General features: G+C 40.4%; 1 protein-coding gene across 7 annotated transcripts in view; it reads left to right on the top strand.

Annotated features, from left to right (window-relative positions):
• Nucleotides 1–14,426: 14,426 nt before the first annotated feature.
• Ctnna3 (catenin alpha 3) overlaps nt 14,427–27,005 on the top strand; it is a 1,349,586-nt gene continuing 1,337,007 nt past the window's right edge. For all 7 annotated transcript variants that reach the window (XR_009383445.1, XR_009383447.1, XM_059281472.1 and 4 more), the window contains exon 1: nt 14,427–14,526. Coding sequence is in view for 5 of the 7 variants with exons in the window: in XM_059281472.1 (XP_059137455.1) it covers nt 14,428–14,526 (99 nt within the window). In the remaining 2 variants the exon portion in view is untranslated. The remainder of the gene's footprint in view (nt 14,527–27,005) is intronic.

The raw sequence follows: 27,005 nt of genomic DNA, 5'->3' as shown, positions 1-27,005 counted from the left end.
CGTACCATGCCTGCCTGCTGCCATGCTCCTTGCCATGATGGTCATGGACTAACTCTCTGAGGCTGTAAGCAAGCCTCAATTAAATGCTTTCTTTTATAAGTTGCTTGGTTATGGTATCTCTTCACAGAAATAGAAAAGTAACTAAGATATGTGATTTTGTAGAGTTCTTTGGCTTTTAAAATAAGACGTAGTATAACTGTCATGCTAGGCTTGTATGAGAGGGGATGCCACTGAGAATCTTGGTTCTGCTGTTTTTTTTATATAATACAGAATGTCTTTAAGTTGGAAAACATTGCTACATAGAAAACATGGAAATTTCTGTCCCTTCTCCCTTGCTGAAAGGTTTAAAATATGTGCCACTTTGAAATATTTGTGAAGTGGTATTTTATATAGTAATATTGTAAAATACGTCTTCAGAGGAGGGGCGTGAGGTCATCTTGTGAAATTCTTACATGCACTGTTACCTTTCAGTTAAATCAGAAATGAAATTATAGCTCTTTGCTTCCACAACAACAACAACAACGATAAAGAAGGTAGGTTGATAAGATGGCCCAGAAGGTAAGGGCACTTCCACAATGCCTGACGACTTGAGTTTCCCCCTGGATCCCATGTGGAAGGACAGAGAGCCCCAGCTCCCACCAAGTGTCCTCTGACCTTCCTAAGTACACTATGGTGTTCATGCTCCTCCTCAAATAAACAAGAATAAAAATAAATAAATAAATGTAAAAACAGAAAATAAAAAGGACATTAGTCTTAACTAGCTATTTATGATCAGAGGGCTGTAAGACCTATATGTAAATAGTTTTCTTTTTCTTTTTACTTCATATTGGTTAGAGCCATCCCTGCCCCTTTCCATTTTAAAGTTTTCATTTAGGTAGACATGTGAGGAAACAAGCTTACTTTTGGAAGCACATTTTTTTTTTCAAGACAGGGTTTCTTTGTGTAGTCTTGGCTATCCTAGAACTCACTCTGTAGACCAGGCTGGCCTCAAACTCACATAGATCTGCCTGCCTCTGCCTCCCTAGTGCTGGGATTAAAGGTTTGTGCCACCACTGTCCAGCAGAAACACATGTTTTGATTTCTGTTACCATTTCGGGAAGAGGAAACAAACCAATTTGATATTTTTTTTCAAATAACATCAGTAAGATGACTGTCCCAAGGTTTAGTAAACAATGCTTCAAATATGACACTGCAGAAACTCTTAAAACTTTGTCACTACATGCTTGTAAATATTTGTCCCAACAAAAATGTTTCAGTGTTCGTTCTAATACAAACTGTTCTATTCTGTTGAAGCTCCTAAGTTTTGGAAGCTGAAGAAATGGTAAAACACACTCTTGAGGATAAAGGCATTTAGTGCATTTAACGACTGTAGCCCCAGCCTGGAGCAGGGAGCACACCTTTTATTCACCTCTCTGGAATCGATTTCAAAGGGCTCAAGGTCTTTCAGAAGGTTGTTTTTCATTCAGATTTCCCCTCTTGGATTCTTTAGGCAATGCTATATTTCTAATTAGTCCGTATGCAGGAATTATGCTTTCGATTTTAGCCCAGAGATTCAATGCAAGGAGGCACCAGAGGGGAGCTCCGCTTTAAACTCTCATTATGAGAGTGGGGTGGAAGCAGTCTTGAATAATAATTATGGGCTCTGTAGATGAAAGACATTTAAGCTAAATGTACACAAGCAGATTCAGCTATCTTACTGAAAATGGAATAATGGCATCAACTAACACTTGTTGAACCCCTGCTAGGTGCAAGAGACATGGGCTAAACTATATTTCTTATTTTCTTAAAGATTTATTTATTCATGTATTTTATAGATATACCAGAATAAGGAATCTGATCCCATTACAGATGGTTGTGAGCCACCATGTGGTTGTTGGGAATATGGTTGTGAGCCACCATGTGGTTGCCAGCAATTGAACTCAGGACCTCTGAAAGAGCAGTCAATGCTCTTAACCACTAAGCCATCTCTCCGGCCCTGTTTTTTATTTCTTAAGTCTAAACTATATAGACTTATCTCTGTGAGGAGGGTACCCTTATTCTCCTCATTGAATAGATGGTGGAACTAATATTCACAGAGAATCCAGCAGCTTGTCTAAAGTTCCCAGTGAAGACCTAGAGAGATGCCGAGCGGTGGCAAGATGCTTGCTACCAAGGCTGACAAGCTGAGTTCCACCCTCAGAGTCCCACGTGGTGGAAGGGCAGAATCAATTCCCATGGTTGTCCTCTGACCTCCACACTTGTGGTGTGTGACCTCTATACTTCTGGTGTGTGTGTGTGTGTGTGTGTGTGTGTGTGTGTGTGTGTGTAGGCAAATACATATATAAATGTAAAAACAAAACAAAGCTCCTAGTAAGCTGAGAGCAGAGTCTGGGCTTTCACTCAGAGAGTTAAGTATCAAAACCAATGCTCTTCATCACTGAGACCCAACAGGACTGAGAGGTTGGAGAATTTAAGAACAGAGTGTGTCGGGGGCAGGATGTCTTAAATTGGCTGCCACACATTGTTCTGCTAAGTGGACATGAGCTCTAGCCCTCCTTTGCTGGGCAAATTGTGAACCTTCCTGCTAACATCTGCAGGATTGAACTTAGTCTGAGGGTGGCATATATTTCCAATCCGTCTGCCCAGATAGGACACATTTTTATAATTCACTTAAAGGCAACTATCAGTCTGTTGTGTTAATTACTTTCCTAGAGTGGTGTGATAAAATACCCTGACAATAGCAATGTCAGAAGAAAGTGTTTACAGCCCCTTTGTTGGGGGAAGCATGGGGCCATTCCATCAGAGTGCGCACAGCCCAATTGATCCAGCTTTTCTGTGTATGGGTCTGTGGTTTCTTCACTGTCACTGGCTTTCATTTCCTGGCTGCCCCTAGTTAGGGTTTGAGGGCCAAGCCATGTGGGTCGTGACATTTTTTTATGTCATATGTGTGCAGTGTGTGTGTTGGTGTTTGTAGATGAGTGGTCGCATCACATGCACGAGAAGAGCTGAGGTTGATGCTGAGAACCATCCTCAATTTCTCTTCCACCTTATCTTCATTGAGGCAGGGTCTGTCAGTCAAACCCAGAGCTCACCAGTGTGCCTACCATCACTAGCCAGCTTGCTCTTGGGACCCCTCATCTCTGGCTTCTGAGGCTAGAATTACAGTCACCTGATATTTTATGTGTGTTCTGGGGATCTGAACTCTGGTCTTCACATTTGGGTGGTAGGTGCTTAACCACCTCACCAGCCCACTCCGTTCTCTTTTATGCTCACAATTCTGACATTTATTCTCTCTCTCTCTGTCTCCCTTTTGAGACAGAGTCCCACATTGTAGCCCTTGCTGGCCTGGAACCCACTCTGTAGACCAGGCTGGCTTTGAACTCACAGATTCACCTACCTCTGCCTCCCGAGTGCTGGGATTAAAGGTGTGCACACACTTGTGCCTGGCCCTCGCATTTATGTTTCCATTCCAGATTGATTTTCCAAACCCTGTTCTTACACATTCAGCTTTGAACACAGGTCCGTCTCCATGTTCTCAGATTCTTCACCATCCCACTATTAAATAGTTTAACACTCTTTTTTTTTTTTGGTTTTTTGAGACAGGGTTTCTCTGTGTAGCTTTGTGCCTTTCCTGGAACTCGCTTTGGAGACCAGGCTGGCCTCGAACTCACAGAGATCCACCTGCCTCTGCCTCACGAGTGCTGGGATTAAAGGCATGCGCCACCACCGCCCAGCCTAACACTCATTTTTGAATGCAGTAATACCATCACAAAAGCAAATGAAGGTGCTTGCTTTTATAAAGGTCTTTTGGAGGTTGATTGGAAATCTACCCTCACCCCAGGTAATAGCAACTCTCTTTCCAATTGCTCCAGACAAAAACTTGAATTCTCTCTATCCTGTCTCTGCTCCAGAATTCCAATAGGCTCAGCCATCAAAATGTATCCACAACTGGCTTGACATGGCCGCTTCTGCTGCTGTTATCCAGGTCTAAGCCATTATGATAATCTCTGATTCCCATTGTCTGTTCGATTGGAGGAAGAATCCCCCAGGAGGTCCACTGTTGGGTGTGTCTGGGAGGATGTCTCTGGATATGATTAGCTAAAGGGTAGGGAAAGCCCTATTCTCCATGTGGCTGGCAGCACCACAGGGATTGGGGTACCAGACTGAGCATAACGGGAGGGATAAAGAAAATTGAGCATCTGCATTCCTCCTTCTCTGCTTCATGACCAACACCACAGACCAAGCCTCCCTCGAAGCTATGCCCTGCTGACTCTGAAGCTGGCTTTGAAGAGAGTTGGGAATTGTGGGCTAGAGAATCCCCAGAGTGCGGTGGGCAGAATGAAATGAGCAATTCTGGTGGGAGCGTGGAGGGCTGGGATGCCGATAGGAATGTGATCTTTTAATATCCTTCTCTGTTGTTGCCAGGGCCATGAGTAAAACAGCGCGGGGTGTACCGTGGGTATTAGGTGGTGAGCCGGGAGCTAGCTCATACTGATGCAGGACACACTTGTGCCCCTCACGACCCATCAAACTTCCCAGCATTTAAAAATGAGTGTTAAACAATTTTAAAGTAATTGAAATTTAATTTCAAGCAGGGTGATAAAATGAAAATTGAGACATTTTTGTGGAAAAAAAGCTAGGGAAGGATCGGGTGGATTTTCCTTGTCTTGAGTATGGTTGCCAGAGAGATCTATTACTTCTGTCAAGAGATTTGCTCTCTTGCCTAAGATTCTGAAAACTGGAATTTGGCCCTGGTCTGTCTCTCACCAAATCTACACTTCTCCCACTTTGTAAAACTATGTCTGTTGGGTAAGAGTTAAAAAGTGGTAGATTTCAAATCAACCTCAAGAAGACCTTTATAAAAGCAAACACCCTCATTAAATGGTATAGTAAGCCCCTCATTATTTCTATTCATCCAAGCCTAGAATATTGTTGAAATGATGGCTGGTGGTAGGAGGTTTTCTTGAGTGTTTGGAGGTCCTCCCTAATTCTTAATATTTTATGGATTATAAAACTCTAGTGCTTTAGAATGTGACACTTATAGTCTGGTAGGATCCTTACTCTGGACTCCTGTTGTCATGTTTCTGTAAGAGGCTAGTCACAGTTGGAAAGACTTTGACCTTTCCTTACCTTCATTTGCAAACTTCTGCAGCCTTCTCCACTTCCAGCTCTGATTTCCAATCAGTCAGGATTACTGAACGGGATAGATACCAAAGATCAGAAAGACTTTTATAAGAAACAGAACTTATTCATAGAATAGTAATTATGTATAGCCAAGGTTCTTCAAGGACTCGGTTTATTATTATATAATTTTGTCATGGAAAAGTAAACTTGCAAATAATGTTCTCTGCCTAATGTGAATTAAATACATGAATATGGTCTTAGAAGATACCTTGATTTAATTAGGTTTATATTTTATCTCGTGGCTAAAAACATTCTATACATGTTGTGCATAATTTTCCTCTCCCCATTTTTTCCCCTTTGCTTCTGGTTTTTAGTGTTCAACGTAGCTTTGGAAGCCCATTGTGGATTCTTCAGTAAAGACACATTTTTAAAGTTTTATGAAGGCTCAGTTCATTCTTATTTTTAGTTGACAGCAGTGTCCTTCATCTTTGTCCCTGAGATGAAAAACAAATGTCAGCAGCCTTGATTCCTTTTTTTCCCCCAAAGGAATATTGATTTCATAAAAATATTTATTTTTTTATGTGTGTGCTTTGCCTGTATGTACATATGTGAACCGTATCTGGTGCCCTAGGAGATAAGAAAACTGAATCAGATCCCTAGAACTGGACTTACAGACAGCTGTGAGCACCATGTGGGTGCTGGGAACCAAACCCGGCTCCTTTGTAAGAGTAGCTAGTGTTCTTAACTATTTCATTTTTAATTGTGTGTCTGCACACACGTGCTCACCCATGGAGGCTAGAGGCATCAGATTCCCTGAAGTTCAAGTTACAGGAGTTTTGCACTGACTGATAAGAGTCCTGAGAATTGAGCTGGGGTTGTCTGAAAGAGAAATATGTGTTCTTAACTACTGAGCTATCTCTCCAGCTCAACAATTTTGATTTTATTTTTGGAAACAGGGTTTCTCTGTGTAGCTTTGGAGCCTTTCCTGGAACTCACTCTGTAGCCTACGCTGCCTTGAACTCACAGAGATCCTCCTGCCTCTGCCTCCAAAGTGCTGGGATTAAAGGCGTGTGCTACCACTGCCCGGCAACAATTTTGATTTTTATGTAGCAAGTGCCTGTCATAGCAGGTTAGTAGGTAAAACCCTTACTGAACAATGCATTTGATAAGACTGTAATATTATACAGCAAAGACATATTTTATTGTATAGATTGACTCTGGGCTATACATTGAAATATATCATTATGGGGGATGGTGCCCTTTTTCTCCTCAAATTGTACATTTTATATTTTCTCCTGCTCAGCTTGCTTCTTAGTGGTTAAGAGCATTTGTTCCTCTCCCAAAGAACCAGGTTCTGTTTCTAGCACTCATGTGGTGGCTTACAACTATCAGTTAATGCCGGTTAAGCCAGTTCCAGGGGATCCAATGTCATCTTCTGACCTCTGTAGTCACCAGGCACACAGGTGGTGCACAGATAGGCATGTAGGCCAAACACTCATACATATTGTCTTAGGGTTTTATTTCTGTGAAGAGATGCTATGACCTTGGCAACTCTCACAAAGGAAAACAGTGAATTGGGCCTCACAGTTTCAGCAGTTTAGTCCATAATCATCATGGCAGGACATGGCAGCATGCTGGCAGATATGGTGCTGGAGAAGGAGCTTAGAGTCCTACATCTTGATCTACAGGTAGCAGAAGGAAAAACTAACTTAAGCTTCTGAGACATCAAAGCCCACCTCCCACAGTGACACACCTCCTTCAACAAGATCACAGCTCCCAGTAGTGCCACTCCCTGTGGGCCAAGCATTCAAACACAGGAGTCTATGGGGGCCATTCCTATTCAAACCACTGCATTCCACTCCCAGGCCCCCATAGGCTTGTAACTATAACATAAAGTAGAAATGCATTCAGCCCAACTTCAAAAGTCCCCATATTCTGTCACAGTCTCAACAATGTTTAAGAGTCCAAAGTTCAAAGTCTCTTCTGAGATTCATGCAACTTAACTGTAATCCCCTGTAAAAGAAAAATCAGGAAGCAGATCACATACTTCCAACATGTAATGGCATAGGATATATATTACCATTCCAAAAGGTAGAGAAGAGAGCATAGTGAGGAAATACTGGACTAAACCAAGACTGAAAACCACCTGGGCAAACTCTAAACTCTGCATCTCCATGTCTGATGTCAAAATACTCTTCAGATCTCCAACTCTATTTAGTTCTGTTGACTACAACACACTTCTTTCTCTTGGGCTGGTTCCACTCCCTGTTAGCAGCTCTCCTTTGCAGGTATCCCATGGCTCTGGCACCTCTAACATCTTGGTCTCCAAGCTTCACTTTCACAGCTTCACACAATGGCCTCCCTGGATCTCCATGTAGGGATACCCCTGCCACATGCCCGACCTTAGTAGATTTCCTTAGTCATGGAGGGAGATTCCATAACCCCTTTCTTGTATCCTTGATTCTAATCATGTGGCCAAAGCTGCCAAGTTCTGTTGCTTGCTGGGGCTGGAACATGGCCCCCTTGTTCAATTATATCTTCACCAATTTTCTGTTTTTCATGGTTTCCTTTGCTGCCTAAGCTTGGCTGTCCTGGAATTTGCTCTATAGAACATGTTGGCCTTGAACTCAGAGATCTGCAGGCCTCTATCTCTTGAGTGCTGGTATTAAAGGCATGTTCCACTACCACCATACCTGGACCTAAGCTGTTGTTTAATTCCTTTTAATAAGTTGGAAGCTTAGCTGAGTGGGATCTTGCCCTGAGGTCTTTACTCCCTTTATTTCATTTAATATCACGTTTTCCTTTAATCTGTTTATCTCCTTGAACACAGGATTTAGCTCCATTCTACTTTCTGGTCCCCCTTTTCTCCTCAAATTGTACATTTTGCATTTTCTCCTGCTCAGCTTGCTCCTTATCATTATAGATCTTCATAAGAGTGAATGTTAATAACCATATGGCAGAGTCAATACTAGACTATTTTGAGATTTCCTCTGCCAAAGGAAGTATTCTAAAACTCTTCAATTTAGTCTCAGGCAAACTTTTCAGACAAGGGATAAAAGTTAGCTACATTCTTCAAAATATCATAACAATGATCTCTAGGCTACATATTAAAATTTTTCTCCTCTGAAACCTCTTGAGCCAGGCCCCCACAGCTCCAATCACCCTCAGCACCACTGTCTTCCATGCTCCTACTAGTAAGGCCCATTAAGCCCCACTTAATTAGAAAAGCATTCAACTGCTTTTCTAATCCATATTCCCAAAGTTCACATTCCTCCAAACAAAAGCATGTCAGGCCTATCATAGCAATACCCTACTCCTGGTACCAACTTCTGTCTTCGATGTTTTTTGCATGAAGAGACACCATGACCACATCAATTCTTATAAAGGAAAACATTTAATTGGGCCTGGATTATAGTTTTAGAGGTTTAGTCCATTATCATCATGGTGGGAAACATGGCAGCATGCAGGCAGACAGGATGCTGGAGAAGGAGCTGAGAGGTCTACATCTCAATCTGCAGGCAGCAGAAGGAAAAACTGACTTGAGCTTCTGAGACTTCAAAGCCCACCCCCACAGTGGCATACTTCCTCCAGCAAGGTCACACCTACTCCAGCAAGACCACACCTCCCAATAGTGCAACTCCCAGTGGGCCAAGCATTCAAACATGTGCATCTATGAGGGCATATTCCTATTCAAACCATGTTACACATAAAAGTAGACCACCATGGTACTATTCTGTCAATTTTGATACGTCTTTGTTATAAGGAAAGAAAATGACAGGTAGAATGATTGAAAACAAACTCAAGCCAGGCAGTGGTAGCACATGCCTTTAATCCCAGCACTTGGGAGGCAGAGCCAGGCAGATCTCTGTGAGTTTGAGGCCAGCCTGGTCTGCAGAGCAAGATCCAGGACAGGCACCAAAACTACACAGAGAAACCCTGTCTCAAAACAAAAAACAAAAAACAAAACAACAACAAAACTCAAACCCAAGCATTCCAGTGTGATGTTGCATTAAGAGAAAACCTTTGTCAGTAATGCTAGGATTCTTTTTTTTTTTTTTTCAAAGAATATCTTGTATATTTTGAAAGAACGTCTGAGAAAAGAGTCTTTGCTTTTACCTTTAAAAAGGAAATTTTACAGTGAAAAGGAGAGAGACATATGATAGTCACAGTCTAAACTGAAAGGCCATTGTGACTATATCACACATCACCTAACAGTAATGCACACTACTATTGATACACTTGTGATTTCTCTTTATCTATCTATCTATCTATCTATCTATCTATCTATCTATCTATCCATCATCCATCTATCCATCCATCCATCCATCCATCCATCCATCCATCCATCCATCTCTATCTACATTACCTAATACAACCTGAATAATTATTTCTAAGCCAAACTGGCTTTTAAAAAATAAAGGAGGGCTGGGTGGTGGTGGTGGTGCATGCCTTCAATCCCAGCACTTGGGAAGCAGAGACAAGAGGATCTTTATGAATTTGAGGTAACTCTGGTCTACAAAGTGAGTTCCAGGACAGCCAAGACTACACAGAGAAATTCTGTTTCAAAAAACAAACAAAAAAACGTAAAGGAGGGCCAGGCATGATGGCTCATGATTATAATCCTAGAACTTCGGAGGCTGAGGCAGGAGGGTTGAAGCTAGCCTGAGCTATATAGTGAGTTCTAGGCCAGTCTGAACTTTTGACTGGGTGAGACCCTGTCTCAAAACCAAAACCAAACGAGAAGTAAAGGGAAAGTAGTCCTTGTAAGTGACTTGTGATGGAGTTCAGCATAGACCGAGAACAAGGACACGCTTGATTGCCTTGAAGTGGGGAGGGAGCCCCAAGCGGGCTGTTTGGATTATGTTCAATAAGAGAACTATCTAGAAAAGTGCTATGTTTCAGAAAACTTGTTCTGTCTCTGCAGTCAGCTATGCTGGTGATTTTTATATAAAACTGTCAACATTTAATGTAAGTAGATAATATATAATATATTGTAGTTATTTTGAAAACTGCAGGAGGAACCCTAGAGCATCCCACTCGATTTATAAAGTATCATTTTCCTCCCACTTCAGGTTGTGTATTTAAATTTCTTGTGTTGACTATACAGTGTTTTGATAGTGTCTAGGAAGTGAACAGTGTGCCCTGGTGCCTTTGATAGTATAGAAAACCTCAGAGCGTATGGTTGTACTTAAATGCTCTTATCAATTATTAAGTTTGTCATAATTGGTTCCTTTGAGACATTCAGTATAATTATCATTGTTTTTTAAATATTAAACTTCACTGAAGACACATGAAAGAATAGAAGTATTATAACCACGTTTTGATTATAAGCACATTTGAACTTCAGTATTTAGATTATGTATAAATATGATGCTAAGTCACTGGGGAGAGCCTTTCAGAAAATTTCTGTTATTCTCAAGACTACTTCAGATATACATTTAAAATATTTTTGACAGTTTCATACATGTATATAAAAATTTCAGTGATTTTCACCCTTCCCATTACATTACCACCTCTCACCCTCTTTCTACCTCTACCTGAAATCCCTCTTCCCCCACCTACTTTCATGTCTTTGTGTGCACGTGACCCACTGAGTTTAATTGGGGATGCTTGCATGAGCATCAGTAGGAGGTTATTTACTGGAGTGTGGGCATAGTGTGGAATAGCTATACCATTGAAGAAAATGATGCCCCGTCCCCAGCAACCATTAAGTGCCAACAGGGAAGGTTGGGGCATTATGAACCCTTCCCACATCCATGATGAAATGTTGACAGGCACAATCTTGTGTAGGTAACCACAGCTGCTATGATTTCTAGCCATTACAATTTTATTACAATTTATTTATGTGTATGTGTCAACATGTATTCGTAGAGCTATGAGTGGTGGTGCACACCTTTAATCCCAGCACTTCATAGGCACAAGCAGGCAGATCTCTATGAGATCAAGGCCAGAGAGTTCCAGGAAAGCCAGGGCCACATAGCAAGACCCTCTCTCAAAACAACAACAACAACAGCAACAACAACAAAAAACAAAAAACAAAAAACAAAAACAAAAACAAAACAACAAAGAAAAAACCCAAACCCAAACCAAAACAAAACAATTAAAAAAAAAAAAAAAGAGCTGGGAGATGGTGGCACACGTCTTTAATCCCAGCACTGAAGAAGCAGAGGCAGGTGGATCTCTGTGAGTTCGAGGCCGGCCTGGTCTACAGAGTGAGATCCAGGACAGGCTCCAAAGCTACAGAGAAACCCTGTCTCGAAAAACAAAAACAACAACAAAAAAAAAAGAAAGAAAGAAAGAAAAGAAAATATAGAGAGTAACCATGTGGGATGACATCTGAAGAGCAGTGAGGTTTCTGATGTCCGGACTCTACAGCATTTGCTTCTGTTTTTGTTTAAACAAGTTTTGTTATTAATGTGAAAATTATGACATAAAGGTGGGAACCCATATATATGATTCTTACTTATAGGACGTTTCTGTCTCCTCTCTCTCTCTGTATCAGGTTTACCGCTTAGACAGCAGTCTTCATGACATGGAGGCCATGGGTACCTTTGAATAGATACAGTAGCACATTTATGGATCCCTGGGATGGACCCAGTAGGGTAGGGCGGATTGACAAGGAACCAGGTGCTGATTTGATGGAACCAGGCCAGGGGAAAGGGAAAGTCTGGGGGTGAGTGGGAGGAGACTTTCCCTAGAGGGATGGGCAGGCACATGGGCTTCACCTTACAGTTCTGATGTGTCTCTCTATATGGGTGAAAACACATATAGGAAAGAGAATAACTCAGTCTCCTCTCTCTCTCTGATACAGAGGATTATTGAGACTAGAAAGAGCCTTGGAAAGATTGTTATCATATAAATCTGGACTTGTCCACTTAGCTACCTGTCTATAGCCAATTAATAAATTAAAAAGAGAATAATTACTCGCCCTTATAATTAAAAACTACTAACCAGAAAAACCAGAGCACCCTCATGCTTTCTTTTTTTCCCCTCATGGTTTCAGAGGGATTGTTAGGTTTTTTTTTTTGTGGGGTGGGGGGAGAGGCAGTTCACTAAGCCTTTAGCTGTGGTAAACTTTGGGGGAGAGTAGGTAGATGCTAAGTAAGAAGGTTTTCTATTGATAGATTCATATTTCTGTGGGTTATATGTTTTTCTTTTCTTATTTTTAAAATATTTATCTTAATTTTATGTGTATGTATGTGTGCCTGAGTGTATGTCTGTGTACCATGTGTGTTGAGGTGCCCACAGAGGTCAGAAGAGAGGTCAGATCCCCTGGGTTTGGAGTTACAGATGGTTGTGAGCTGCCATGTGGGTGCTGGGAACTGAACCCAGGTCTTCTGAAAGAGCAGTAAGTGCTCTTAACTGCTGAGCCATTTCTCCAACTTCCGCTTTTTTAATTTTTTAAAAGTAGGTTAAGTTGATATAGGAAAGACATATATATTTTCTTTATCTCTGTGGACCTGAGTAAATACTTGCTGAGTGATAACTGACAAGGTAAAGGTTAATACAGATTTGTGGATCTAGTAATTTAGTTAATAATCTTCATGGATGATACATTAGTTTCAGTATGTCATGAAATGCCAATCATGATTATGTGATTAAGAATATATGGTTTCTTCCTGGGGCCTATGCAGGATCGCTTGGCTCGGCCTGGGAGGAGGGGACTGGACCTACCTGGACTGAGTCTACCAGGTTGATCTCAGTCTGTGGGGGAGGCTTTGCTCTGGAGGAGATGGGAATGGGGGGTGGGCTGGGGGGAAGGTGAGGGGGGCTGGAAAGGGGAGAACAAGGGAATCCGTGGCTGATATGTAGAACTGGATTGTATCGCAAAATAAAAATAAAAATTAAAAAAAAGAATATATGGTTTCTTATATAAAATCTCAGTGATTGGTTCGTGTGTGTGTGTATGTGTGTGTGTGTGTGTGTGTGTGTGTGTGTGTGTGTGTGTACATGTTCATGTGTATGTGCATGTGCAGGTACAGGTGTGTTTGGTGGTCAGAGGCCAATGTCTACGTTTTTTTCATTTTTAATCTTGATCTTATTTTAAATTATTTAATGTGTTATGGTCAGTGGTATGTGTGCATATGGTCAGTGTGGAGATCAGAGAACAACTTTGTGGAGTTAGTTTTCCTTTTCTACCTTTGCATGGTTCTGAGGCTTGAACTCAAGCTTGTCAGTCCTAGCCATCATGCCAGTCCTTGGTCTTAGTTTTTTCTTTTTTCTTTTTTTCCGAGACAGGGTTTCTCTGTGTAGCTTTGGCTGTCCTGGAACTCACTCTGTAGCCCAGGCTGGCCTCAAACTCACAGAGATCTATCTGCCTCTCTCTCCCAAGCCTGGCTTAATAATTATTATTCTTATTATGTCTGGTGACTTAGTTATTTTTCTGTTGCTGTGATAAGACATAATGACCATGGTAGTTCATAGAAGGAACAGTTTATTTGGGCTTATGGTTCTAGAGCTTGAAGTGTCCAGGACGGTAGGGAACATGGCAGCGAGCTATGGCATGGTAGTAGGAGCAGGAAGCTGAGAGCTTGCTTCTTCAACCACAAGCCCAAAGCAGGAAGAGCAAGCTGGCCGTAGGGTAAGGCTTTAAGCTCTCAAAGCCGGCCCTAGTGACATAGTTCCTCTAGCAAGGTCACATTTCCTAAACCTTCCCAAACAGTGCCAATAACTGGGAGCCAAGGGCTCAAATGTCTGAGACTGTGGGGGACATTCCTCATTCAAACCAGTACATCTTGTCCAAATATCACTGCTTTCCCATGGCCTTCTCCCTTTTCTCTAATAGCTATACAGATTCTTATTAGTTTCTTTCCTATCTGAGAAAGAAAATTGCCCCCACCTCCTTTTACAATCGAAACTCTCAAAGAAGCAACCTTGGAAACACATAGACACGCATCACATGTCTTCAGGCTTCTCATCTAAGTCTTGACAAGAATGGGCGAACCTCCGGAGTGCCTGAGCATCATGAGTTCATGGAAGTCAGATGACTTGTCTACTGTCAGAGAAGGGTCAAGAGGTCGGCAATAGCTTTCAACTAAGACTGCTGACCAAAGGGAAACCCGTTTGGCAAACTTGAAAGTCAGTTATGAACTTGCTAGCATTCGTTAGAGCTAAGCCCAGGCAGCACAAGAACAGTGAACAGCTTGGGAGCCTCTTGCTTCTCCGATGGTGGATTTGGCACCTTGAGCTTCAGAGGACTGAAAAGAAGTGCCAAATAGAAGTCTCACTTTATGATGATCAGGGACCTTCTGCTTGGGAAAAATTTCTCCTTGCTGATAAGCATGGTTTTTTCTTTTTCTGTGTGTGTGTCTGTGTACAGGCACCATGTCGGCAGAAACACCAACCACCCTGAATATGGACATTCGGGATCTGCAGATCCAGACAGTCACTGTTGAGAAGCTGCTGGAGCCTCTGATAATCCAGGTACGAGCACTTTGGGTATTGCAGTGCGCAACAACTGTGTTTTCGCAGGATTTAAAATGGCAGGAGTAGCCAGGAGCGAAGGGCAGATTTGGTTCTAAATAGGAATGAATACATCACATAAAATTATCCTTTATTTGAACTGGTATTAGCTGGGTGTGGTGGTGCATACTTTTAATCCCAGCACCTAGGAGGCAGAGGCAGGCAATAGATCTCTGTGAGTTCAATGCCAGTCAGGTCTACACATGGAGACCTTGTCTTAATCCTTCCAAATAAGCTGGTATTAAAAATAAAAGTATGTATTTGATATTAATAATATAATTCTGAAAGTTTTCCCTCAGATTCTTTTTTTGGCACCAACTGCAATATTAACACACACACACACACACACACACACACACACACACACACACATTTGAAATAGGGTCTATGAGATCAGAGTAGCCTCTAACCCATGACTCCCTTGCCTCATCTTCCTTGGTGCTGGGATTATATGTGTGTATCATAATGTCAAGAGGTGTATGTATGCCGAGCAGTGGTGGCACATGCCTTTAATCCCAGCACTCAGGAGGCAGAGGCAGGTGGATTTCTGTGAGTCTGAGGTCAGCCTGATCTGCAAAGTGAGTCCTAGGACAGCCGGAGCTGTTACACAGAGAAATTTCATCTAAAAAAAAAAACAAAAAAAGAAGTGTATATAATTAACATTTTTATATTATTTTATATATGTGTGCATGTGTGCACAGGATGAGTGTGAATGGGCACCTGTGGAGTCAGTTCTCCCCTGGCTGTCAGGCTCGTGTGGTGAGTGACTGCCTGCTGAACCATCTCCCTGACTCCAGATGTATGTATACTTTGTAAAGCACTGCTACATAAAAATTATCCTGCTTATAGTCATGAAAACGGAGGCAAGTTAATATAATCGAACCATCTTTATTATGTAGAGGATTTCAGTGATTTGACCTAAGAGACATGGTATCTCACTTGTCACAAAGTAAACTGTAATTAAAATATCAAAATGTGGGAGAAAAGCAGCTATTTAAAGGAATTCTGTGAGAGTCTTCCATGAAATAATCATTTGATCATATGAATAAGGATTCTCTGACTTAGTCATCATGTAAGACCTGATTTTATGTATTGGATTTTTAATTTTTTTTAAAAATGTTTTTATTAGCATAAATTAGGTACAAAAATGGATTTCATTATATCATTTTTTTACATGTATAAGATGTATTTTGATCATATTCACCCCATTACCGTTTTTTATCCCCATCCCACTCACACTGAGCATTTGATTTTCTTGATGAAGAATTTGAAGGAATCTATACATTGATATAGATCCAAATATTTGCCTTTAACACCAAAACTGATAAAGCAAAACTCCCCCGTTGGCCTACCTTACATCATTCACCCAGATCCCTTCTTCCAAAAACACTGAACTCTCAAGGTTTACTTGTGGGAAAAACTACAGCGATCTTATGTCCAATTATCCAAAAGTGTCCTTGTCTTTTCTGTGGGATGCATGGTGAAACAGCTCTGAGGACAGACATAGGACATGTTTTCACTGAGCACAAATTGAGACCTACTACTGGGAAGGCAATTTAAAACATTTCTTACTGGTGATAGCTGAGTTTTATATTAACTGTTGCTGTCTAAAAGGCACTAAAACCTGAAATTAACACTACTTAAGCCATTCACTGAATGCTTTCATGTTGAGAGACAAAAAATTACCTATCATCTATCTATCTATCTATCTATCTATCTATCTATCTATCTATCTATCTATCTATCTACCTACCTACCATCTTCATATCTATCTATCATCTACCTACTTACCTATCATCTCTCTTTCTCTCTCCCAGGTTAAATTCAAACTCAGAGTGCTCCTGCCTCTCTCTTCTGGGTGCATTATTATGTCTGGCTTTATTTTTGTTTTTTTTTCTGACAAAATTCACTAAAAAATTAGAATCTCCCTGGAGCAGGGCAAAGAAAATTAAAACACATTCAATTTACTACAAAGAGACAAATAGTAGTATATTTCCTTCTAAGACAGTAAAATAGTGGGTAATTTTTTCTAGAACTATAATATAGTGCAGGCCTGCCACACTGCCTATTTGGGAGGATGAGGTAGCCTAGGCAACATATACATATATCTATATTGAATATGTGTATATATATATGCACATATGTGTGTCTACATTGAATATATATGAATATATATTGAAAAATATTATTTTTCTTTTTTATTTCTGTGATTAAAATACCATGACTGAAGCAACTTTATTCAGCTCATACTTACAGGTTGCAGTTCAGCTTGGCAAGGAAGTTATAGCAGTAGGAATCTTAGTCAGTGTTCTATTGCTGTGAAGAGACACCATGACCATGGCAACTCTTACAAAAGAAAGCATTTGATTGGAGGTGTTGTGGGATATTTGTACACTGTGTGAAAGTATATTGCTGTGGTTGGTGTAATAAAAAGCTGAAAGGCCAATAGCTAGGCCATAGGTATAGGTGGGACTTCTGGGCACAGAGAGAGGAAGAGGAGGAGATAATCAAGACACATGTGAGACACCAACAAGACATGGAGGGATATACAGAACATGTCAAACATACAGAATAAAAGAAAGGTAAAAAACTATGAGGCAAAACATAGATTAATATAAATAGGTTAATTTAAGTTATAGGAGCTAGTGGGAAAGCCTAAGCTAAGATCAAGCTTTCAATAATTATAAGAAGTCTCTGTGTCATTATTTGTGAGCTGGTGGCCAACAACAAAGCTTGCTGCAGGGGGATTGCTTCTAGTTTCAGAAGTTTAGGCCAGTCTCATCATGGTGGGAAACATGGAAAGCATGGTGCTAGAGCAGTACTTGAGACCTACCTACTGACCCAAGGCAGAGAAAGAGAGACATTAGGCTTGGCATGGGCTTTTGAAACCTCAAGGCCCACCCTCATTGAAACACTTTCTTCAACAAGGCCACACCTCCTAATCCTTCTAATCCTTTCATATAGTGCCATTCCCTGGTGACTAAGCATTCACATATATGAACCTATGGGGGTCATTCTTATTCAACCACTATGAGGAGCTTGACAGTACTGGTCACATTGCATCCACAGTCAAGAGCAGAGAGCAATGGATTGATGCTCATCTGCCAGTCCTCAGCTGGCTCTCTCCTTTTCATTCAGTTCAGAGCCTAGCCCATGAAATCGTACCTGCTTGCATTCAGGATGGGTTTTCCTACCCAACATAATCAAGATAATCCTCCAAAGACATCGTTAGAGATCTTCCTCACAGGTGATTCTAGTTCATATCAAGCTGACAATGAAAATTAACTACCAAGTACACACATACACACATACATACATATATACATAAAGTGGAGAAAATGCTGTATATATAGATTGTATCTTACTTTTCCATTTAAAATGGTATTTCGATAAGTCCATTCTCTCTCTTTTTTATTGTGTTGGGTACTGAACACAAGTTCACCAACATTTTAGGCAGGCACTCTAACCACTGAAATATATCTGCAACCCAATTTTTCCATTAAAAAGTTTGAGATTTATTTATGTTCATAGCTATTTTGTCTGCTTATATGGCAGTGTACCATGTTCGTGCCTGGTGCCCTTGGAGGACAGATGAGGGTGATCCCTTGGGACTGGAGTTACAAATGGTTGTAAGCCTCTATGTTAGTGCTGAGAACCGAGCCTATGTCCTCTGGAGGAGCAGCAAGTACTCTTAACCTCTGAGCCATATTGTCAAACTCCATCCTTTATAAGAATAATTCAACAAAATTGCAGCTTAGTTTCATATCATATAGCTTCATGACAGCTTTTATTTAAAGTAGCCACTCATCCAAACATTTTTGGATGTTTAAATTTTCAGCTTTTTTGGGCTATTACAATCATTGCTGGCCGGGGATGTAGCTCAGTTCATAGAGTAATACTTGCCTTGGGTTTGATCCAGAGCACCTCATAAAACCGAACACAGTGGCAACACCCTGGTAACCAGAACACTCAGGTGGTGGAATCAGGAAGATCAAGTTCAAGTTCACCCTCACCTCAACAGCAAGTTAGATGCCAGTTGGGGAACAAGAGATCCTGTCTAAAATGAGAGTAAACATTTCCATGCTGAACATCTTTATGTACATGGGTTATTTCCTTATGATTAGTTGCCAAAAATATTCAGTAAGTGGGCAAGGTATGATCTCATATTTATCACCAAGTTTTTGTAGAGGTGGATTTAAGCTAGGGCCTTACACCCTGGAACCGAGACTGAACTTGAATTCACTAAGTACCCCAGGCTAGCCTCCATTGCATGATCCCCTTGCCTTAAGCCCTTCTGGTGGTAGGCTGACAGGTATGAGCTGTGCCCAGCCACGGGGATGGTCTTAAATGAATTCTTACAACTAAAATTTTTGTTCCTGTCTTAGTTTGTGCATTTTACTGCTGTGATGAATACTGTGACTAAAAGCAACTTGAGGAAGAAAAGGTTTATTTCATCTTATAGTTTACAGTCCATCCGGAAGCAAAATCAGGACAGGAACTGAAGCACAGACCATGGAGAAATCCTGCTTACCGCCTGGCTCCCCATGGCTTGCTCAGTCTGCTCTCTTAAACATCCTTGGAACACCTTCCCAGGGATGGCACTACCCATAGTGAGCTGAGTCCTCCCACATCAACTGTTAACCAAAAAAAGTCCCCAAAGATTTGCCTACAGGAATTTCTGATGGAGGTATTTTCTTAATTGAGATCCCTTTTTCTCAAATGACCTTGGCTTAGTCAAATTGACCAAAAAACTAACCTTCACAATTCCTATGTACTTACAAGGGGTGGGAGTAGAAAAATGACCTTTACTTTGAAGGTGGCTGAATGGTAAGTACTTAATGTCACTGCCTATTTTTTTCCATGACAATGTGACATTGGAGTTGGTCACTTAGAACTCAATAATCATAAAGGATGCTGCTATATTGTTATGAGTGGAGAAGGGGTTGTGGAGAAACTGCATTTTATTTGGTTTTTGAGACAGAGTTGCCCCGTGTAGCCCAGGCTAACCTCAATCCCTTTGCCTCATTTGGGGGTTCCTGTGCTGGCATCACCAGAATGCAGTGTCACATCCTATTAGAAACTACCCTTTATGTATGAACAGAAACTCGTAGATGTTTTGGTCAAGTACCTTGCCATATCAGTCCATAGGAATTCACATGAAAAGATACAGTGGTCATAACTGTATGTGTCTTAGAATGTGCTAAAGCTACCATAACCATCTCTCTAAATGGTATTGATTCCACCTAGAAAGTTAAGAGGACAAAAATGATCTGAAAGAATTTTATTTGATTGGAAAAAATAAAACTCTCCTAAAAAGTGCAATTATGTTAATGTGAGGCACTTTTGATGTGGCACCTGGGTGCATGCTTCCCCCCCCCCCCCCCGAACAGCAGCAGATGAGATCAGGGAAGGAGGCAACACAGAGCCTGTTTTGTGATAGTTCTCAGTCACATGCTAATGAAATGTTAACTTTATCTTTTTTGCTCATTGTTGGCTTTCAAATGTATATTGATTTCTTAAAAGAGGCTCAGCATATCACTTTGCCAATGCCCCAGTTGAAAATTTTTTTATAGGTCTTAGCAATATTCGACTCATATGAAATTACAAATATTAATAATTTATGGACTAGCTACTGTGTGTAAGAACTTTCTCATAAAGCAGAGTCCTAGCCACAACAGAATTATCTGGACACACACTTGGTTTTCATTATCATAGGGTTTTCCTTGTAAAATCCCACTGTATTTTAAAGTCTAATAATTAATATCTTAAAAAACTGGCCTTATAGGACTTTATGCTTGGCATATATATATATATATATATATATATATATATATATATATATGTGTGTGTGTGTGTGTGTGTGTGTGTGTGTGTGTGTGTGTGTGTGTGCAAGCCAGGAATGTGCAGATGCCTTCAGGTCCACAAAAGGTGGACACGCTAGGGCTGGATGGAATTGCTGGTGGTTGTGAGCCACCTAAGATGGGTGCTGGGACTCAAAGTCTGGGTCCTCTGTAAAAGCAGCAAGTGCTATTAACCATCGAGCCATCTTTCCAGCACCTCATCTGTCAATTTTGTCCTATATCGTTTGTCCACACAAGTAATTTCTTTAAGTTACAAGAAGATTGATTTTTTTCCTGTGTAGCATTGTGCTAGATATACTATCATTTTTCCCCAGAATGTTTAGTTTTTATTTAAAACATTTAATTGATAGAATTACGTACTCATATATATATATATATATATATGCTTTATATAATGATCACCACAGCCAAATTAATGAATATATTCATCACTGTCCATAAGTACTATTTTGTATTTGTGTAGCAAAGCCATTTAAAGTGTATCTAAACTGTACATTTGTTTCATTAAATTTTAAATATATTAAACAGTGTTGTTAAACTATAGTTACTATGCTATTCAGAAATTAGATTCTCAGAACTTAAATCATCATATGACTGAAAATTTGTATCCTTTGGTCAAAATTCCCATTTCTCATAGCCCCCATCTCTAAGATCCTGAAAACCACTATTTTATGCTATTCTGTGATTTCACCTATGTGAGATTGTATTGTACTTTCCTTTTGTGCCTGTAGACATTATTTACTATAATAATGGAAACGTTATTTATGATAAAATCTCCAGGTTCATTCATGTTGACAGATGGTAAGAATTCCTTTTTCTAAAACAACTTAATAATATCCATGTATATATATCAAATCTTATTGATTTCTTTATCAATAGACTCTTAGGTCCTGTCCTTATCTAGGCTCTTCCAGAGAGTTCCTGGTTTGAATAGTATGGTACATACAAGTAGATGATACAGTACTGATCATACTAAATGTGTTTGAATGGAACCACATCTCCTCTACACTAAAGTAACCAGTTTAGTAGCCCCATTAAAATGTTCTCATGTTTCCTCATTGTTTATCTTTATGTCAAATTCTTTTGCTCATGAGGTTGCACAGGAATTACTTATCTTGGCACATAATTCAAAATCAAAACTACATTTTAATTTTTGGAGTAATTGGTCATAAATACTAACTATGCTGTCACTCCAAGTTCTTAATTCATTTATGCATAAATCTTTATTCTGCTCTTTTTACAGTAGTCAGAATCTTCCCTACCAAACTTGATTTATCTTTAATCTTTTTTCCCCCCTTTCTCTTGAGCACAGGTAAATCACTAGATCATTTTGCAGGGAGGCCCAGCCTGGGATATATTTCAATCATTCGCTTTCATTTTCTCAGTGTGATAACTTACACAGCGCATCCCTTTGCAATAAATTCCTCCAATGGGTCAGAAATAATTTTTTTCTCAGCAATTACGGTTTTATGATTGCAACTGCAGGCATCTGCATTTTATCACTTTCCAGATCTGAATGTGGCAGTGGAGTGCAGAAAGTCTATTTATGCAGAACTGTGCTTCAAGGAGTTTACACCTCTGTGCTGTCTCTCTGAAGGGGGACATAAAACGCTAGATCGTGCTGTAGTCATTAGGTAATGGGTACATCAATAATCTTATTTACCACAAAATATAATTTTCTGTGTGTCAGATCCATGTTGAATGTGAGTTAAAGGAAGAATCTCAAAATCTCTTAAAATAAAATAATCAATCCCTTTATAAAGTGTTATAAAGATTTTTTTTGGCAAAATTCAGATGTATTTTATGATATGAATATATTCCACGTTTTTAAGAGGTAAATATAGGATTAGAGCAACAGTAATGAACATGATTTTTCTGGCTCTTACTACTAACTCTTGTATACCTCATGGCTCTGTCCTATTTCTGCTTCCATACCATCTCCTAAGTATCTACATATCTATATCTATATGTATGAGTGTTTTGCCTACATGTATGTATTTATGTCATGTGGGTGCATGCTACCTACAGAGGTCAGAAGAAGGACATGAGACACTCCCCCCCAATGGAAGTTGTGGGTGGTTATGAACCACCATGTAGGTGCTAGGAACTGAACCCAGATCCTCTTTTTTAGGAACAACAGTTCTCTTAAACCACTGAGTCATCTCTCTAGCCCCCTTCCTATATTTTTATGGGAGTTCCCTTGGGGATAGCCTTTTTGTGTTCTATGACAATAGTCATTGGTCAAGACTAAGAATATCTTATGATTCCTGCATGAGTCAGCATAAGCAAGGTTATGCTGAGACAACCCTAAAATCTCAGAGGCTTAATAAAAATTCATTTCATGTTTAAGATACAGATTTATTGAGAGTTAGCCGGGGCCTCTGATCAAGACCAGTACTCAGGGACCTAGGCTTAGACAGAGTTAATCTTCACTGTCAACAAAGGGAACAGGACAATACCAGTACTCAGGGACCAAGACGAGGACAGAGTTCATCTTCATTGTCGACACGGGGAAGAGGACAGGATGAACCATGAAAAGGAGCCTTGACATATCCAAATGTCACATATGTTACTTCTACTTCTACTGTTTTTTTTTTTTTTTTTTAAAGATTTATTTATTATGTGTACAATGTTCTGCCTGCAAGCCAGAAGAGGGCACGAGATCCCATTACAGATGGTTGGGAGCCACCATGTGGTTGCTGGGAGTTGAACTCAGGACCCCTGGAAGAACAGCCAGTGCTCTTAACCTCTGAGCCATCTCTCCAGCCCCCTTCTACTGTTTTTATCAAAGCAAATACGATGGCCAAAGCGAATGTTGGATGTGCAGCCTTGCCCGATGCTCAGAGGACAACACCCCAAGCGACTGCTTTTTCACTGCCTCCTTTGGTTAAGTCTCCATCCGCACCCAAGTCATTTTGTTGCCCTAGTCACATCTTACTTTATCTGGGGTGGGGAAACTGAGGGACAACTTACAGGTTTTTGAGAAGCTCCTTGGCCTCTGGCAGATGATCATTAACTGGTCCTATTATTGTTGGTCCCAGGCCAGGAGGCCTGGGGAGGGCAGAATCAACCACCCTCCTTAGGGTGAAATCTCCTGCCCATGAGTTGTTATGTGGGCTCTTTGGGTGGATCTAGAAAACCAGTCAATATAAGAAATGATTAATATGAGATGAGCAAAAAATTTTATTAGTGTCACATATGCATGAGGATCTTCACAAGAGTGAAGTCTGAAGACACTGCCAAAGTGTAATGCTTTGCTACTTTTTAGATAAACACCAATAAATTTATGAAAGAATGGAAGATTTAAATGGATATCTGAGCCATGCTGGTAAATTCTAGGATATTTTTAAGGTATAGATGGTAGCAGGGATCTAAGAAGCTAGTTGCTTCCTGCAGAGTTGGAGGGATGTCTCAGTGGTTAAGAACACTTGCTGCTCTTGCAGAGGACCTTAATTCAGTTCCCAGATGGAAGCAGCAAGCTCACAACCATCTATAATTCCAGTTCCAGAGGATCCAATGGTCTTTGCTGGTCTTCACAGCACACACACACACACACACACACACACACACACACACACACACACAGACATACATACATACACACTCACACACAATCTTAAAGAGTTTGTCTATTCAGGCTCATTGCAATGGTCTTTGCTGGTCTTCATAGCATACACACACACACACACACACACACACACACACTCACACACAATCTTAAAAAAAAGAGTTTGTCTATTCAGGCTCATTGCTGGCCCAGGTTCCAGTCTTGAGTGTTTAAGGTGGCTTTGCAGTGTTGGTACATGAAGGGAAATTCCTTCCTAAATAATCTTACCACGTGCTACACATAGAAAAATCAGGTCATCCAGCCCTTTCTGAAGTCACAGCTCATTAAATGATTTCAGCTTTAAAAACCGATCTACTAGTTTGGTATATCTTGTGATATCATGTTCTTAACTCCTCCACCATCCTTTCTTTGGGAGGTGACTGTATTTGTAGAGCTATGCAGTGGATATATAGATAATGCAGTCATATCAGATGCTAAAAAAGAGTGTTTTAGTTACTGTTATATTTCTGTGATAAGACACTATAACCAAGGTAACTTATAAAAGAAAACATTTAATTTGACTTAGTTTTAGAGGGTTAGAGTTCATGATGGCGGAGCAAAGGAACAGCAGAGAGCTCACATCTTGATCCCCAGTTGTGAGGTAGAGAGAAACACACTGAGAATCTCACAAGTCTTTTGAAACCTCAAAAGCCCACCCCACTGTCACACCTCTTCCAACAAGGCCACACCCCCTAACCCTTCCCAAACATTTCTACCAGCTAGGGACCAAGTATTCAAATCTATGAGCCCACGGGGGGGTGGGCATTATTGTTCAAACCACCACAAGGAAAGACATGAACAGTCACAGTGACAGCTCCTCTAAACACTAGATTTTTAATTTCTCCCAGCCATCTTAGGGAGAACTTGGCCATATGTCAATTCAGCAATATTTCTTTTTCTTTTCCCTGAGCCCCAAACCCAAACAAAGGAAGAGAGAAAGAGAAAAAAGAAAGAAACAAAGGAAAGCATTTAGGTATATAAGCAGTCACATACATCAGTTTATACAAATAGCAGGAAGAGGTCCAAAGAGTCCATTTCCCACTCTTCTACAAATTGACCTGATTGGCTTCTGGGTAGCAGAGAAGGACTTCTGCCACTTTTGGGTTCTTAGTCTTCAAGAATAGAATTGCCCTTTATCTCTTTCAGAAAAAGAAATGACTTTATGATTATCATTATTACCGTATTGAATGAACTCTGTTATCTGTCATTTACTTGTGATTGGGTCTTAGTTTTGTCAATTTGACATAAACTAGCATCGTTTGAGAGGAAAGCCTATTGAGGAATTGCCCAGATCACATTTGGCCTGTGGGCATGTCTGCGGTGGGCTTGTCTTGATTATTAACTGACATTGGAGGGCCCAACCCTTAACGGGCCATACCATCTGTAGGCAGGTGTCCTGGGCTGTCTAAGAAAGCTAGCTAAGCATGGGCCTCTGAGCCAGTCACGGAGCAAGCCGGCAAGCAGCATTCCTCCATGGATTCTGCTTCAAGTTCTTGCTTGAGTTCCTGACCCAACTTCTATCACTGATGGACCGTGACCATAAGTCAAATAAAGCCTTTTCTCCCTGAGTTGTTTTTGGTCAGAGTGTTAGCACAGCAAGAGAAAGGAAAGTAGAAGGGTTATAAGCTTCCTTTGTGTACCCTTGCTGATTATCCCATCAATAGACCCGATACCACGATTCACCTCACAGGTTCAAAGGAAATTCTGCAGACAATTCTGTGCACATATAATGTTCTTGTAGAGTAATATTTGTCTAAGCAAATATTGGATTTTTGATTGTAAGATATAATCTTAAAAGTTAGTAAATTAAATGCCTTTGAAATACTTACAGGCTTAATGCTTAATAAGTATAATGATGTTATTTTTAATGGCAGGATGAAGAAATAAAGTTAGTTTGCCTCCACAATGTTTGAAAGTTTAAGGTGATTCAGAATAGCTGAGTTGATATCTAATAAAGTGACTTTTTCAACTCCTGAATCTTTTACTGCCAGGAAACCGCTCCCATGGGAAAGTTGCTAGGCTGGAGTGTTTCTTGAGAAACAGATAGTTCAGAAAAAAGGAAGCTACTTTTAAAATGAAAATAAGACTAAGAAAAGCCAGTAGTTAGTTGATTAAAGCACCGTAGAATCCAGCTGGAGCACAGATGACAAGTTTATCAGAATGTCCACGATGTCCCCCAGACCTGGGATCTCTCAGATGAGCTGTGGGTAGGTGTCAGGGGGGCTGTACCCCTTCACCTCTCCTCAGTTTGATCCCTAGACCTTTTTTTTTTTTTTTTAAATCAGACTCTGGTATTTTCCTACTTGCTTCAACATTGATGTCATCCTTTGTCAGCCTTTTGGGTGCTGAGATGATAAGTCTGTCCCACAACATTTAGTACCACTGCCAATGTTTTTATTTTTCCATCACAGCTCGTCTTCTCCTCTGTGAATTCATAGATTGCACACTTAACTTGGCTTTGAAATGTGGCCTCTCCCCACTTTCAAACTGATTTTATAGGCAGCCAGGTGTTAGAAACGGATAAACACGATCTACCTGCTCATTAGTAGAGGCAAGGGAATAATCATGGTTATCTTGGGGAAATGATAAAAAAAGTCTTCATCTCTGAAGCTGTGGTCATTTATACTGCCTGAGATGTGACTCAATCCTTCATAGACTCCCCTGGCAGTCTCTGGAGATAGCCTGAAATTTGAAACCTTTAGACCATGTCTTTAGACCAATGATGGCAATCTTATTATTATTTTTTTTTGTATAGGTCCCAGATAGTGAATTCAGATTTGATGGCTAATCTGTCGCAATTATGATGCCTCTATAGTATGAGGACAGCCATAGACAATATATAAACATGTGGGCCTGGCATGAGACTACAAATTTCTTATTGTCAGAAATAAGCGAGTGTTCAGGTTTTTCCCCAGGGATCGTTTTCAGGACCCTATTCTAGACTGATGGATTTCTTGCTGAGATAGTCTGCA

The sequence above is a fragment of the Peromyscus eremicus genome, chromosome 16_21 (assembly GCF_949786415.1).
Source record: "Peromyscus eremicus chromosome 16_21, PerEre_H2_v1, whole genome shotgun sequence".
Taxonomy (NCBI): Eukaryota; Metazoa; Chordata; class Mammalia; order Rodentia; family Cricetidae; genus Peromyscus; species Peromyscus eremicus.
This window is presented reverse-complemented; position numbering and strand designations above follow the sequence as displayed.